Source organism: Sus scrofa, chromosome 1 (genome assembly GCF_054392235.1).
Source record: "Sus scrofa isolate SSC_HxYL_T2T_F1_AM1 chromosome 1, Sscrofa_HxYL_maternal_Yorkshire_Landrace_v2.0, whole genome shotgun sequence".
NCBI classification, from domain to species: domain Eukaryota; kingdom Metazoa; phylum Chordata; class Mammalia; order Artiodactyla; family Suidae; genus Sus; species Sus scrofa.
The window spans coordinates 287,106,981-287,121,272 of record NC_139383.1 but is presented as its reverse complement, the minus strand read 5'-3'; the positions used below and the strand labels follow the sequence as shown (position 1 = coordinate 287,121,272).

Here is a 14,292-nt window from a genome sequence, read left to right as displayed (position 1 = left end):
AGCCCTGCCCTCGCCTGCCCCACCCCCTCCCCCAAGACCCTGGTGACTGATCCTCGGGCAGAAGCCCCCTTTGTCTGGCCTGCCTGGCAGACGGGGAGGGGGCAGCTGTGGCTCTCTCCGGGGCAGGGGAGGGCGCCGCCTCATTAATCCCCAGGGCCCAGCACCCCCACCCCACCCCCAGGCCGGCCTCCAGCCCAGGTGCCTGACTGTCACCAAGATAAAAGAGACGTAATTAAGTTCCAATCAGCGGAGTGATTTGTTGTCATAATGTAATATTCCCCCGCAGCCCCTGGGCCCACAGATCTGTCTCCGTCAGCCCTGCCCGGGTAGGGGGTCCCTGTGTGCCTGGGCTCCAGGCCTTCCTGCCACCCAGGGCACAGTTGCTGGGGGAGCCACTGAGGTGGTGTCCACACCACCTGCCCCCTCGGGGCCACACAGAGCCCTCCCCCAGCCCCAAGCTGCCCAAGGTGGTAATGAAGTCATTTTTCTAAGGCGCGTTCACCTGGAAGACAGCCTTGCCAGGGAGCAGCTGATCGAGCTGGGAAGGCCGGCCCAGGGGAGAGGCGGGGGCGGAAAGGTGGGGCCAGGAGGGCGGCGGGGGACGTGGTCCGTGTGCCGTGAGCTGCTGCCGCGGGGGGTGATTCATGTGGGAGCTGCTGGGAGCCGAGCCGCCGCCTCTACTCTGGCTGGATGCAGCCGCCGTGTCGGAAAGAAGAGATGCGGGGGGCAGGCAGGGCCCCCCAGCCGCCAGGCGCACCTGGCCTCCTGTGGGAGTGTCGGTGGTGAGAGCTCCAGCTGTGCCCTCCTGGTCCCAGGAGGTGCCCCCTTTCCCAGGCAAGGCCCCGGTGTCACCAGGGCACCCAACCCTGAGATGCGTCAGCCTGGAACCCCTGACAGGGTCTTCCCCGCCGGCTCGAAGGACCTCGGGGAAGGTCCGGATGTCCCCCGCCCTCTTCTCCGGTCCCACGGTGACGAGGAGCCCGGCTGGGGGCCACGCGGACCCGGGTTCACACCTGGGGGCCATGGCGACATCCCGGGCCATCGTGCCTCCTGGTTGTCAGTTTCCCCACTTGAGAAATGAGCGACCTAAGGGGACCTGGGCTGTGGGTGTGAGCAGCGGCCCCGGCGCGGGGCCCGAGCAGAGGAAAGGCTTAGGGCCCTTCTTACCATGTGAGTGGACGAGAAGCCAGGCAGGAATAATCCAGAAGGTAGCCGACTCCTGGAGGCCAGGGTGGGGAGGGGGGCTCCGGGGAGTTTGTTGACAGCGTTCTGCTTTTCTGTGGCTTCCAGCTTTGCTAAAACGGGTCTGTTGACTTTCGGGGGCGGGGTTGGGGGGGGAGCCCGGGCTGTGTGTGGCCCCGAGCCCGCGGGCGGAGGTGGCGTGCGGGCAGCCGCAGCGGCCGCCGGGTGGGCCAACCTGGGAGGCGGCCGGGCGGCGGCTGGAGCACAGAGGGCGTCTGTGCGGAGGTCTGCGTGTGTCCTGGCCCCGTGCTGGAGGGCAGCGGCTGTCTGTCGGGGCGACAGGACCACCACTAATAGCAGCTCCCAGCCCTGCACACGCTGTCTCGGTTCATCTCAAACCTGTGGTCCTTGGAGGGCGCTGTCGCCAGGCCGCAGGGCATGGGTTCACTATCAAAGGCGCGTTTTCTGTTCTTCCCGAGCGATTCTGCCCCCAACCCCAGGGCAGGTGCGTCTCCATTTCACAGGGAAAGGAAAGAAGCCCAGAGATGCTGAGCAGCTTTCGAAGTCACACAGCTCCCAGGGGCGGAGTGTGAGGCTTGGAGCCAGTCGCTCAGACTCCGAGGGCCGTGTACCAGGGGCTCCATGGGCCCCGGGGCACAGGGACACCCAGCAGGGGCCTGGGCCCTTCGCTGACAGAGCTGCTTGGGAACAGGTGACGGCCGCCGGGTCCCAGGTAGGGCTGGTGACACCCGATGACCCAGGGCTCAGGGAGACCGCCCAGAACAGGGGCGGGGGGGCACGGCTGGCGGGGCAGCAGAAGGGGGCACTGTCGAGGATGGGCCGGGCTCTAAGCCTGCAGCAGAGGGAGCAAAATGTGAGAACCCCCCACCTCAGGGCCACCCCTTGAGAAGTGCAGGAGGAAGACCCACCACTGTGAGTGCTGGGCGCGGGCACCCACCCCAGGCTGGAGGGGCCCAGAGGCCCGTGGGCAGCCTGCCCCTCTCTTAGGGAAGAGCTGTCCCTTGGGGAGCAGCGCTCAGCCAGCCGCAGGGAAGGGACTGTCCAGGCTGTACGTCCATGGGGCGGGTCCCAGAGCCCTGCACCTGCTTGTGGAAAATGCCAGTTTCTCCTCTCAGTCAGGACCCTCGGACACACATCTCTGGGGAAGGGGCCCCAGGACCCGGGGCTGCTGAAGCCCGGAGAGCAGTGGCTGGGCCGCCCCCCAGCAGGACACCTGGGCCTCGACTCAGGGCCTGGAGCCTTTGGGGCCCAGCACGCATCTCCTTGGGGCCAGTCGGCTCTGAGCACCCTGTGGGTGACACTGGCTGGGGATGGGAGGTGGCGTGGGGGTGGGGAAGCGCCAGCAAAGACTGAGTCTGAGCTGCCTCCCCCCCCAGGTGCTCCGCTGACCCCCACAGGCTGGGATGCTGGCAGATTTGGGCTTCCGTTACTATTTTAATAACAACGTACAGCTGGGATGGCCAGGCCAGCCTCCGTGCCAACAGCAAGCAGCTGGTCTTGGCTGCACAGGGAGGGCTGGGAGCCAGGCTCAGTGGGAGAGGAGCCCTGCTCGATTAGTCATGTCTGCTGGGGTACAGGGAAGGGGCCTGGCAGCGAGGCACCTGGGTTTGCCTCGTCCCACCCAGAGGTGAGAGTCCATCACGGAGCCGAGTGCAGCCAGGCCTCCCTTCAGACAATGCCTCGTGCGTCTCTCTGTCAGGGCATTCTTTGTGCCATCCGAGGCTTCCACCTCAGGTCCTACAGCACATCTGCCAGCCGCCTGTCCATCTGTCCATCCATCCACCTGTCCATCCATCCACCTGTCCTTCTGTCCATCTAGCTCTGGCCGAGGCTATGGTGGCCAAGGTGCTGGGGGGGTAGCCTTCCAAGCGTGGCCTCAGGGTAGCACTCCCACCAACGAGTCACGTCCCCACCCGCGCGGACTGCCCTGGAGCTGGCAGGTACTGCAGGGACACGACTGGGCTTGGCACTGCCAAGGTCAGTGGGCCCCGTGAAGGTGTCTGTGAGGCGGGCCTGGGGGGCGCGCGGGCTGCCTCGGCAAAGGCACTTCCTGGGGACAGACAGCAGGTGGGGGCGGGGAAGTGTGGACAGGCCGTCCAGGACAGACAGACACGGGGAGTGGAGCGGGCACCTGGGGAGGGATGCAGGGACTCCGTGTGGGCACAAGGGGGTCCTGGTAGGGACCTGGTCAAGGTCGCCTCCCCACCACCGCCTCCATGTGGGTGTTGGACCTCAGCCTCACTGTCAGCATCTGTGCGCCTCGCCTGGGGGGGTCTGGTGCCTGAAAGGTGCTGGACGCGGAGGTGCTGGCCCCTCGCTCCCAGGACGGGCTCCTCTGGGGCCAGAGGCCAGGATTCCGCAGCCTGGGTGCCCGCCAGCTCCCGGTGCCTAAGAGGACGTGTCGGGGTAAGTGCCCACACCCTTCCGAGAGGGAGGTAACGTGATCAGGGGGGAGAAGCATCTTGTGCCAAGACGGACAGAGCCACGCTACCCACACAGCGGACTGGAGCCCTCCCTGGTGCCAGCCAAGGGGAGCGGGGGGATCAGCGGCTAGAAGGCAGCAGGGAGGACCCTGCGGCCACGGCGCTCGGCAAAGAGGACGGTGGAGGCAGGGGCTGGGCACATCGGCTGCCACATGATGGCTGCCCGAGGCTGGTGGGTGGGGGCGCAGGGGGCACAGCGGGGAGAGTGGATTGGGGTGTCCAGCATCCCGGGTCCCCCTCCCCCGGCTGGGCCACTGCCTGCTCAGAGCAGAGAGGGGGCTTTGGAGTCACACCCGGGAACTGAAGACAGCTGGTTACCAGTGGGGCCGATGCCGGCCAGCTCCCCCGCCCCCACCCCAGCGGGGTAGCAATGGTTCTGTTAAAGCAGAGCCGGGGGCCTGGCCCTCACCCGGCCGCTTGGATTTTAGGAAGGTGACGGGGCCAGGAGGGCCACCCATGGACCCGGAACTGCGACGGCCTGGCACCCTCCTGTGCAAAGGTGCCCTGTTCTCCTGGAAACTGGAGGCCAGCACATGGCCCCCGATCCTCGGGGACACAGCTGCTCTCCTAAGTGTGGCCACACTGGTCAGGCTGGTGCCTGAGGAACAGAGGGGATGAGCAGGGAGAGGGGAGGAAGCCAAGACCCCCCCTCCCTGCACGGGAGGGGGACCCTCTGGGAGGGGCACGGGCGCGCAGGGAGAGCCAGGAGCCCAGGGTGGAGAGGAGGCAGGCTGGCCCGGGCAGGACTGGTCCTGTTTCCCACCCGACCTCCCTCGCCAGCCTGGGGAGGCTCTGCCTCAGGGCGGGGGGCCCTTCTGGGGCGCAGGAGCCTTGTGGGGGCGGGGACGCTGCGGGGAGCCGGCCTCTGCACCACGCAGGCTTGAGCAACCCAGAGAGGCTCAGGAGCACCGCCGCGTGCCAGCCCTGGTCCCCTGCGCTGCCGAGCGGGGCCCCTGGAAGGATGTTCACTCCTGGGGGGACGCTTGACCAGGACTCAGCCCCGGTGTGGGGGCGGGAACGGCCCCAGGTCCTGACAGTTTATAAAGCCCTTTCTTGGTCATTGTTTTATTTATTTATTTTTCGGCCCCGCCCACAGCGTGCAGAGGTTCCCAAGCCAGGGATCAAGCCATGGCAGTGAAATGCTGAGTCCTTCACCGCTAGGCCCCCAGGGAACTCTGGTCGTTTCGTTTGGCTCACAGTCATCACCTTTTTACAAATGTCACAAGCAGGAAAGCCCAGTCTGCTTCTGGCAAAGTCCGAACTGGACCCCACGCCTCCAGGGGGCCTTGCTAGCTGTCCCCTGACCTGCATCACCACCTCCATGGCTCCTGGTGACAAAGCCCACAAGGGGAGGGACCCTCGCTCCGCCTGCCCCCCCTTCCACGTCCCCAGGCCTGGAGCTCTGCCTGCCACCGGGAGGGACGCAGCACCGCCGGCCCTTGCTCACAGCGTCCCCAGCTGCAGCCATGGGGCGGCCTCCCTGCCTCCTCTGGCCTGGACGGCTCTGGGCTCGGGCTCTGCGGACCCCGGGTGGCTGCACCGGAACCCACGAGAAAAGCTGAGCACGTACAACCGTTTTCTCGGATGCATTATAATTTTCCTTCATTTCCCCCTTCAAAACACACTAATTAAACGGACATTGTTGAGACAGCCAATTGAAATTCAAAAAAGCATCCTCTTTCTACAGAAGATGTGGGTTTCTTTAGAGGCAATTGTGTGCATTGTGTGAAGTGCACACGGATGCCCACACGTGCCCACACGTGCCCACACGCACACGCAGCTGCAGACACCCCGCGTCACCTGAATGGTGGGGTTTCATGTCCGGTGCCGGGACCACTGGATTGAATTGTTCCTCTTTCCCCGTGTTCGCCATGGCAACTGCGACACGACCATGCTTAGAATGTTCTTTCTTCTCGCAGCTGCCTGGCACCCTTGCTGGAGGGTCAGGGTCACAAGGGGTGGGGGGACACTGAGCAGCGGCCCCCACGACATGCCCCCTACCACACCAGGGGCCCCTTGCCCTGGCCAGCCCCTCCCACGTCCCCTCTGACCCTAACCCTAACCCTAACCCTTCACCTGAGTTCACAGAGAGGCTTGTGCACCCAGCCTGGGGACAGTGGACGCCTTGACTGTCCCAGTGAGAGCCTGACCCCAGGCTCCAGGGGATGGGTCAGTAGCTTTGCGACCGACTGACAGGGAAACCTGGGAGGGGCTCTGGAACTCCAGGAGACTGAGGACCCCCTTTTTAAAAGTAACTCCTAGATGTTTTTAATCAAAGTATAACAAACTTACAGAAAGCAACCACGGGACAATGGCTAACCACAAAATGGTGCTCTCGGAGTTCCTGTCATGCAGCGGAAACGAATCTGACTCGCATCCATGAGGTCGCAGCTTCGATTCCTGGCCTCGCGCAGTGGGTTAAGAATCCGGCATTGCCAAGAGCTGTGGTGTCGGTGGCAGATGTGACTTAGATCTGGCGTTGCTGTGGCTGTGGTGTAGACCAGCAGCTGTAGCTCTGATTCAACCCCTAGCCCGGAACCTCCATATGCTGTTGGTACAAACCCTAAAAAAAAAAAAGACAAAAACTAACACAAGTGGTACTCTCCACAAACAACCCCCAGGGGGACCCAAACTTGATGCCCCAAAGCCCCCAGCACCTCCCTCTCAGCGCCCCCAGGCCCCTGCCCCCAAAGGAGCCACTGTCCTGCCTCCGGGCACCTGGGTCCCCTCCAGCGTGGGGCCACCATGGGTAGGGCTGCGGCGCCCTCCCCCCGCCATCCCAAGTGGCTGGAAGTGGAAACGCTGGGTGGCTGACGTGTGGACAGAAACCTCAGCTGTGCCTTCAGTCCGGGCTCCTCCACGCACGGCACATGGCTTCTCGGGTTGGTCCCCCCCGCCCCTTGCACCCCTGCCCCCGAGTCCCGCTCCGTCTCTCCTGGACGTTCTGCTCTCCTGGCCTGTGCCGCGTTCCTATAATCCATTCTCCTGGCTGACGTCAGCGCTGCACTTTCTAGAAGGCAAAGCTGGCCCGGCCGTTCTCAATGCCCGTTCACCCACCTCCCCTGCACAGAGCTGGGCAGAGCTGGGCACAGAGAAGGTACTCAATAAATACCTGGGAGGGAACCACGGTCCCAGCGCAGCAACGCTCGGCCCATCTGCGCACCGGAGGCGCTCTGTGCACCTCGAGGCTGCGGCCCCTCCTCACCGGGGCGTCTTACCCTCCTCAGGGCCAATGCTCAGGGCGAGGCCCTGGTGTCCCTGAGCAGTGACAGACACGTTTGGTACAAATCCATGTCACCTACCCCCACACAAACTCCAGGTCAGGGGGAGACAAAGTCTTGTTGGCATTTAGCGAAGGCTGGGACTTACAGGCCCGCACCACCGGCAAGGTCCCCAGGTCCCCAGGGCTTGGCTGCCCTGCACCCAGCTCAGCTGCCATCATGTCCAGAGACACTCCGCAGCCCCCTCCGGCTGGCCAGCGTCCTTGCAGAGACGGCTTCCAGGGTCCCTGGCGGTTCTCCCGCTGGGAAAGTGAGGGCCCCAAACAAGGAGCTTTGACCCCAGGTTCCAAGGTCAGGCCAGGATTCCGAGACGGGTGACTCAGGCTTGGAGGAGACTCAGAGGGCCCATCCCTCAGGGTCTCCTTGTCCCTGCCCTGCGCCTTCTCTCTGAAGAAGGTGCTCTGCCTGCCAGCCCCGCCCATGCCCAGGGCCACCTCGGTGCAGGTGTGGGCAGGTGGCTCACCGCCTCCAAGGGGAGGCTGTGGGCTCCTGGGAGCCATGGCCTCAGGGCAGGGCCTCCCTCCTCCCTGGACCCCCAGTGCTGGGAGCGGGGGCCTGGACATCCCTGGGGAGGGGGGCCAGCGCCAACGGAGCAACTACCCCTGGCATGGGTCCCACTCAAAGGCGGCATCTCCTGTTCCTCAGAAGCGCCGCCTCCCCCGTCCCGTGGACCAAGGCTCTCGGCAGCCAAGCTGACCATCAGGCTGTGGGTCAATGACTGGCCTGGCTCTCCACCTCCCTTCTCAAGCTGGGCAGCCTCAGGCAAGGGACCCCACCTCTCTGAGCCTCAGCTTCATCATTGGTGGCATGGGAAGATGCAACAGTACCTACACATATGCGCCAGTTTTTGCTGTAGACACCCCCGCCCCCCGCCCCCGCCCCAGACCTCCGTTGGTTATTGCAACCAACAGGGGTTTCCTTGCCTGTGACTCTGAGTTGGGGTGGCTCTGGGTCGGGGTGGCTCTGGGGGGCTGGGTCGGCCTCTGGCTGTGGGCTGCGCTCCCGTGAGTTCCCCGAACCAGCAGACACCCTCCTGAGCATCAGAGAGCAGGCGGGCCAAGCCCACAGAAGGTGCCTCCACAAGCCGCCCTTCTCCTGAGCCCGCCTGCGGCCCAGCCCAGCAGCAGCGGTGGACAGGGAAGTTCCTCCACCGCCCCGCCGGGGCAGGGGGAGGCCAGGGAGGGGCCCTGATCCTGTTCAAGGGTGTGAGGAACTGGCCGCCCTGCCCAGGCCCCACCTGCGTCCTTGGGCGCTGGGAGGAACCAGGAGGCAGGCGGGGCCCACACTCGCTCGGGACACAAGAGCCCGCCCGGCCCCGCCCAGAAGGATCGGCCCGCTCTTCTGCATGCCAGGGGCTAGGAAGGGGACGGATACCCTCTGGGGGTCCCCCCACCCCAGCCCTGACCCTTCAACCTGCCCGCCTTACGACGGAAGGAGGGACGTGGCCCTGGATCAGCTTCATCTTATTGCTGAAGACTCCCTCCTGCCTCTCGGCCAAGGCTACGCAGCATCCCCACACACACCCCGAGACCAGACGGGGCCGCCCTCCCACTGAGGCAGCGGGTTAGAAGGTTCTTCCCTGTTTGACGGGGGCTATGGTCTGGGGTCTCACAGTGCCACGGGGTAGCACACACACACCCTCACCCAGCCCTGGGAGGCTCGGAGGGGCTCAGACACCGCAGCCTTCCCTGCTGCTGCCAGGACGGCCCCTCGTCCCCGGGGGCCCCCAGCCACAGCGGCAGGAGGCGAATCACTCAGAGGCCTGAACTCCAGCAGCTGGTCACACCTCCTCTCTCCCTGAGATGAACGCAGGGAAGCCAGGACTACCTACCAGCCTGGTGGTGCTCCCAGGGTAGGCAGGAGGGAAGGAGGAGGGGAGGGGAGAGCCTGGAAGAGGGGAGGGGCAAGGAGGGAGGAAAAGAGGGAGGGGAGGGGGGAGAGCTTGGGAGCCGGAGGGAGGGAGGGAGCTGCGCTGGCTCTGCTGTCCGTCTCAGCACCACTTAGCCCCACGTTAGAAGATTCCGAGGCAATTAGGCTCAGGGGAAGCCATAAATCTCCATAACCATCAGCCAAGATTTCTCCCCTCCTTGAAACAACAGATAGGATTTCACTGGTCGCAGCCCAGACTCCCAGAGGGCTTTCTGATAAAAAGCCACTTCTTCAAAACATCCAACCCAAGTTCCTCTCGTCTTTCAAGCCACCAAAGGGTCAGGTTTCCCTGGAGTGGACGGAGGCAGGGAGGCGGCTGGATGTCCACGGTGGGCTGCCCGCCTTCCAGGGCGAGGGCTCGGGGCTGGGGCTGTGGGCTCCCCTCCCTGGGATCCCACATGGCCTCTGCTTGGTGACCCCCTGTGGCAGGTGCGTGGCCTCCTCTTATCGGTCGGCTCGCCCAAGAGGATTCCAATGCTTCACACGTGCCTCGGGCCCCGCCCCCGGGTCCCGGCTCTGTCCCTGGGGTGCACAGGACCCCCCCATTGGGACTGGGAGCCCACCTGTGACCCTGGCAGCACGGAGAGATGGGGGAGGGGCGAGAGAGGGAAATACCTTAGGTCTCTGCGGCTTGACGCCGGGCAAGCTTTATCCTTACACAGGGAATGGGTTTGGAGAAAGTTCTGGAGGGGTCGGTCCCACGGCAGACCTCAGTGACCCCCGGCAATAACTGAGGAGGGGCCAGGGGGAGGGAGGGTGCTTTCCGCTGTCCCCATCCTGCCGAGGGGGAGACGGATCCCCAAAGCCACGGCCTGGCCCCCTCCCCTGGGCGGGCCTCCCCAACTACCCCAACCCCGGAGCTGGAGGTGGGGCTTCACTTCTGAACTCTGGGCTCCCCTCCAGGGAGAGAGGCGACACAGCCTGGTGGGCTTGCCTTCTTCCCTCTGCCAGACGGGGAGCTCCTTGAAGGCAGTCACAGAGCACGTGGGAGCTCCCGCCTCCCCTCAAACCTTTGGGTTCCCTCTTTCAACATCAGAAGACCTCTCCCTAAAGCGGGGGTTACCCTGCGGTTCCAGTGAGGAAGCCAGGGGACAGCGGTAGGCAGGCAGCCCTGATTTCCTGTCACCAGGGACCTGGGGTCAGTGGTCCCCTCTGCAGCCCTGCCCCCACCCCTGTCCAGCGCCCATCCAGAGCCCCTGACAGCGGTTCCCGAATCTGCAAACACCACATCCGCTCCAAGAGGCCTGGGATGCCCCTCGGCCACACAGCTGCCAAGTTTCTGCCCAGAGCTCTCTCTGTGTGGGTTCCTCTTATCTTTAAAACAAGTTGGAGTTCCCGTCATGGCGCAGGGTTAACGAATCCAACTAGGAACCATGAGGTTGCAGGTTCGATCCCTGGCCTCGCTCAGTGGGTTAACGATCCGGCGTTGCCGTGAACTGTGGTGTAGGTCGCAGACACGGCTCGGATCCCGCGTTGCTGTGGCTCTGGCGTAGGCCAGCGGCTACAGCTCTGATTCGACCCCTAGCCTGGGAACCTCCATATGCCACGGGAGCGGCCCAAGAAATGGCAAAAAAAGACAAAAAACAAAAAAAAAACAAGTAACAGGGCTGGGCGGCCACTCCCACCTGTGGCTCTGAAAAGAAAAGCCCATATCCTCTTGCTCCTCTGTGTCCAGGGTCCCTGACACCCCTTCGAGGGGTCTTGGGGTGTGGCTACAGAGGCCTGCAGGGCAGCGAGTGAGGGGCCCAAAGCTGCTTGGCCGCCCTCTGACCAGAAGCTCCATGGCCCAGGCCCTCACGCCAATCCTGTCTCCCCCTCACCAACCTCCATCTCAGGCACAGAGCAAACAGAGGCTCAGAGAGGCTCGGCCACTCAGCCAGGGTCACACAGCCTTATGCAGCCCAGGCAGGATTTGAACCCAGGTCTGCCTGTGTCCTGAGCCTGGATTTGTGGCTCCGCTCGGGTCACCCAGCCTTTAAAGAAGTGGAGGGGGCCTTGAAGGCCCTTCGCAGACAGGGAGGCCAAGGCCCGAGAGGGAACACACGGTGAGCCGGAGCAGACTGGCCTGGCACCTGGGTTCTGGCTCCAGTCCTAGACCCAGCCTCGTGGGCCAAGCCGACCTGGGGGCACAGCAGAGGGTCTCTGCAGAGGAGGGTGGAGGGGAAGCCCCTGCTCTGCCCAGAAGTACCCGTCTGGGCTTCAGGTGCTGGCCACCCGTCTGACCGTCGTGATGGGTGCTGGGGCCCCAGAGGTGGGCATGTGCCCCTGGCCTCCTTCCGGCTCTTTCTCCAGGGCTCCAGTGCCACCGAGGAGCCCCTTGCCCTCCCCAGCTCACCCATGGGCCCTCAGGGCAACCCCTCCAGCCAAGGCAGGTCGGCAGCGTCCAAAAAGAAGCCCCGTGGCCACTGCTCAGCCCTGCCTGCTCCCTCACTCCTTAGCATTTGACACCAGCCTCGTTGTGTGACCGGGGCTGGGCCCCAGAGACTCTGGTCCTCTGGTCCTCTTGTCCTCAACAGGTGGCTCCCCTCGGTGCGTCAGGGCCTTGGCCAGGCCAAGCTCAGAGCATACACGTTTGGAGGCCCAATCCCAACTGGGGAAGTCAGGGAGGGCTGCCTGGAAGAAGCCACATCCAAGCTGAGAGGCAAGGAAGGGAGGAGCCGTCCAGGTAGGAGAGGAGACCCTAAAGGAGCAGTGGGCACAGGTGGAAAGAGAGGCCTCTGTCCCGGGGCCTCGGCAGCCAGCGCGGCCAGAGCATCAAGGGCTCAAGGAGTGTCCTTGGCGAGGAGTTTGGATTCTGTCCTTCCGTGCCAGGCCCAGGGCTGGGCTGTCCAGAAGTCAGATGCCCCTGCAGCCCACAAGGAGAGGGGCTTGGAGTCCAGTGCTGTGCGGCCCCAAGAGAGGGAATGAGCCAGTGAAGGGGAACAGGAAGTTGGGAAGCAGAGGAGCAAGTGACACACAATCCAGCATCAGGGCAGGACTCGCTCCAGACGCCCTCAAGAGCCGGGTGCCACCGCGTACTGGCAGAGGTGCCCGGTGTCTGGGGACCAAGCCAGCCTGTCTGCAGCCATGGGCACTGAGACTTTCAGGCCTCAGAGGCACAGCCAGCTGGGGGCATCCTGCCCCGGGGCAAGGCTAGACCACGCCAAAGCCGAGCTGTCCCAGGAGTCTGTAGCTCCAGGGCAGCGCCAGTACCAAGGGGTCTCCTGGCCCTTCGTCTGTTGCCTGCGCTTCCCCTGGACCCAAACCAACCCGGGGGAAGGTGTGTCACCAGGCACGCTGATCCCTCGGAGGTGGGAGGGGCACAAGGAGTGGCATCCGAATCCAGCCCCAGCCCCGGAAGTAGGGACCAGACGTGGCAGATCTGAGGGGCGGGGACGTGGAGCGGGTGACTGGCCCTCTCCTCCTGCCCACGAGAGTGGTCCCTCCAGAGGGCATCCTTGCCCGCCTCCCCGCCTCCTCCGATGGCATCTGGCAAGGCCGACAAGGTGCGTGGGAATAATCTGCTGACCCATCCGGAACCACCCAAGGCGCCTTCCTCCTCCAGGCAGCCTTCATCTCCTCTGGGGCGCCCAGGGTGCCCAGCGCAGGGCAGGCACCGGTTCAGCAGCGTGTGGTGCGCTGGCCCCGCCTGCCTCGGCCCCGTCTCCCATCCTCTCCCCTCAGCTGCCTCTCTGTCACCACGGCTGTCTTTTTCCCTCAAAGGCACCGAGCCTTTGTATCTGTGCAGCTGCTGTCCCCTCCTCCTCCTACGTGGCCACGGGCCTGCTGGTGACTCAACTGCCAGGCCGCCCCCTCCCTCCCCCTGTGCTCACTAGCCCACCCCTCTCTGTCCCTTTGCTTGTCACCTGTCTCCCCCACGGCGTGGACTCCTCGTCAGAACAGCCTATCTGCTTGCTCCTCTTCCTGGATGCACTTGCACACCCCCCATCCATGTGTCCGGATCCTCCTGCACGCGCAAACACGCACACGCGCGCACACACACGCGCACGCGCACACCAGGACACAGGTGCACACCTGCTTGCCATGCACATGCACACACACGGCCTTGATACCTGGTCTCAGGGTCTGTCCTGGCACCTCTCCTTCGCCAGCCTGGCATCTGTGTTATGAATTCCCATGTCAGCCAGAAGGAGACAGGCCCCGAGATGCTGGGCACCTGCCGAGGGCCACACAGCTAGTAAACGGCGAAGCTGGGATTCGAACCAGGCTGGCTTCCTCACCTTGGAGCTCCACAGCCCCACCCGCACCCCCTGCAACGAGCAAGCACGGCTCCTGGGGTCACTGGGTCTTTGCTGGAGCGTCTCCCGGAGAAGCGAAGGGAAATACTTGGCAGCCCTGCCCCTCCCGCCTGTCAACACAACGTAAAAGTTAATCTAGAAGTAAATAAATTTACTAGGAGGACCAGAACCTTTAAAAAAGAAAACTGAGATGCCCAAAGCGGGGCTGCCGTATTTTATCCCATCTCACGATGGAATTGCAAGTCCGCCTGGGAACTGAGCTCCCAGGCCACCGGGCTGCGACACCGCTCAGGGTGAGGGGGTCTCGCTGGCTTTCTCCTTCACCCGCCCCTCCAGGGCCCGGACCGATGCCCCCGTGTTACCTGTGGAGCCCTCAGGCCAAGGCCAAGCTGCTGGGCCCAGGCACCACACGGGGTCACTGAGCCCTCAGCTCTGCAGTGACATAAGTCCTGCCAAGGCCCCCGGCCTTTTCCCATTCCCACGCTGGGCCCCAGATCCATGACACCCCGAGACAAGCAGACAGCTTCTAACAGGCGACCCCAGGAGAATGGGCGGGGCCCGCCAGCAGCACAGAATCAGAATCTGTGGTGTTTAAACTTCACAAGAAGCAACATGAGCTTTGAAGGGAGCGTTTCTACGTGTTTATTAATGGTCCTAAGAAGCCATGACCCTGGCCCCTCTCATTTCACGTGTGCCCCACGTGCACCGCCTGCGGAAGGAGGCACTGCCGCCCGGCCGGTCTGGGAGAGGAGATGGGGCCGGGGAGGTAGCTGGGTTGCGGTGGGGGTGGCGGGGAGGCACGGGTGCTGGCACCGCCTGCAGCCCCCGCCTCTTTTACTTGGTGTCCGCGAGAGACTCGTTCCCGTGGCTCGGATGCTCGTTGCTTGAGCTGATGGCCAAGGTCATGGCCAGTGGGCTGACCTTGGCCCTCGTCCAGTGGTCGTGATGAGGCACAGATGACCGCAGGGCCTGGCACCATGTCAGGCCCTGTGCCCTCAGTGCCCACCCCCGTCCTGGGAGGTGGGGGTTCCTCCAGCTGCTGGTGGGGGAGCTGGGGCCCCCAGACCAGCCCCTGTTCATGCGACCGGACTGTCACAGGATTTAGTCCCAAGTCTGGGGCCCAGCCCTCTGCTCCCCTGCCTCCCGGTCCCCATGTCA

The 14,292-nt window shown here is 64.2% G+C and overlaps 1 protein-coding gene across 2 annotated transcripts; it reads right to left on the bottom strand.

The window, feature by feature from the left end:
• Positions 1-255: 255 nt before the first annotated feature.
• LOC146407330 (uncharacterized) lies at positions 256-8,074 on the bottom strand. Of its 2 annotated transcripts, XM_085012878.1 has the most exons (9): positions 7,891-8,074; positions 7,056-7,209; positions 6,799-6,944; positions 5,979-6,249; positions 5,487-5,621; positions 4,096-4,284; positions 1,168-3,591; positions 1,014-1,096; positions 256-765 (listed from the first exon to the last, which is right to left on the bottom strand). In XM_085012878.1, exons 5-7 carry the CDS (start codon positions 5,557-5,559, stop codon positions 3,392-3,394), a joined length of 462 nt encoding a protein of 153 aa, XP_084869004.1. In that variant the 5' UTR covers positions 5,560-5,621; positions 5,979-6,249; positions 6,799-6,944; positions 7,056-7,209; positions 7,891-8,074; the 3' UTR covers positions 256-765; positions 1,014-1,096; positions 1,168-3,391. The 2 variants fall into 2 exon arrangements, 1 of the variants encoding a protein (XP_084869004.1); XR_014837571.1 differs by lacking the exons at positions 1,014-1,096; positions 4,096-4,284; positions 5,487-5,621; ... (2 more) ...; positions 7,056-7,209; positions 7,891-8,074 and having other exon boundaries at positions 681-765; positions 1,168-1,281.
• Positions 8,075-14,292: the final 6,218 nt, after the last annotated feature.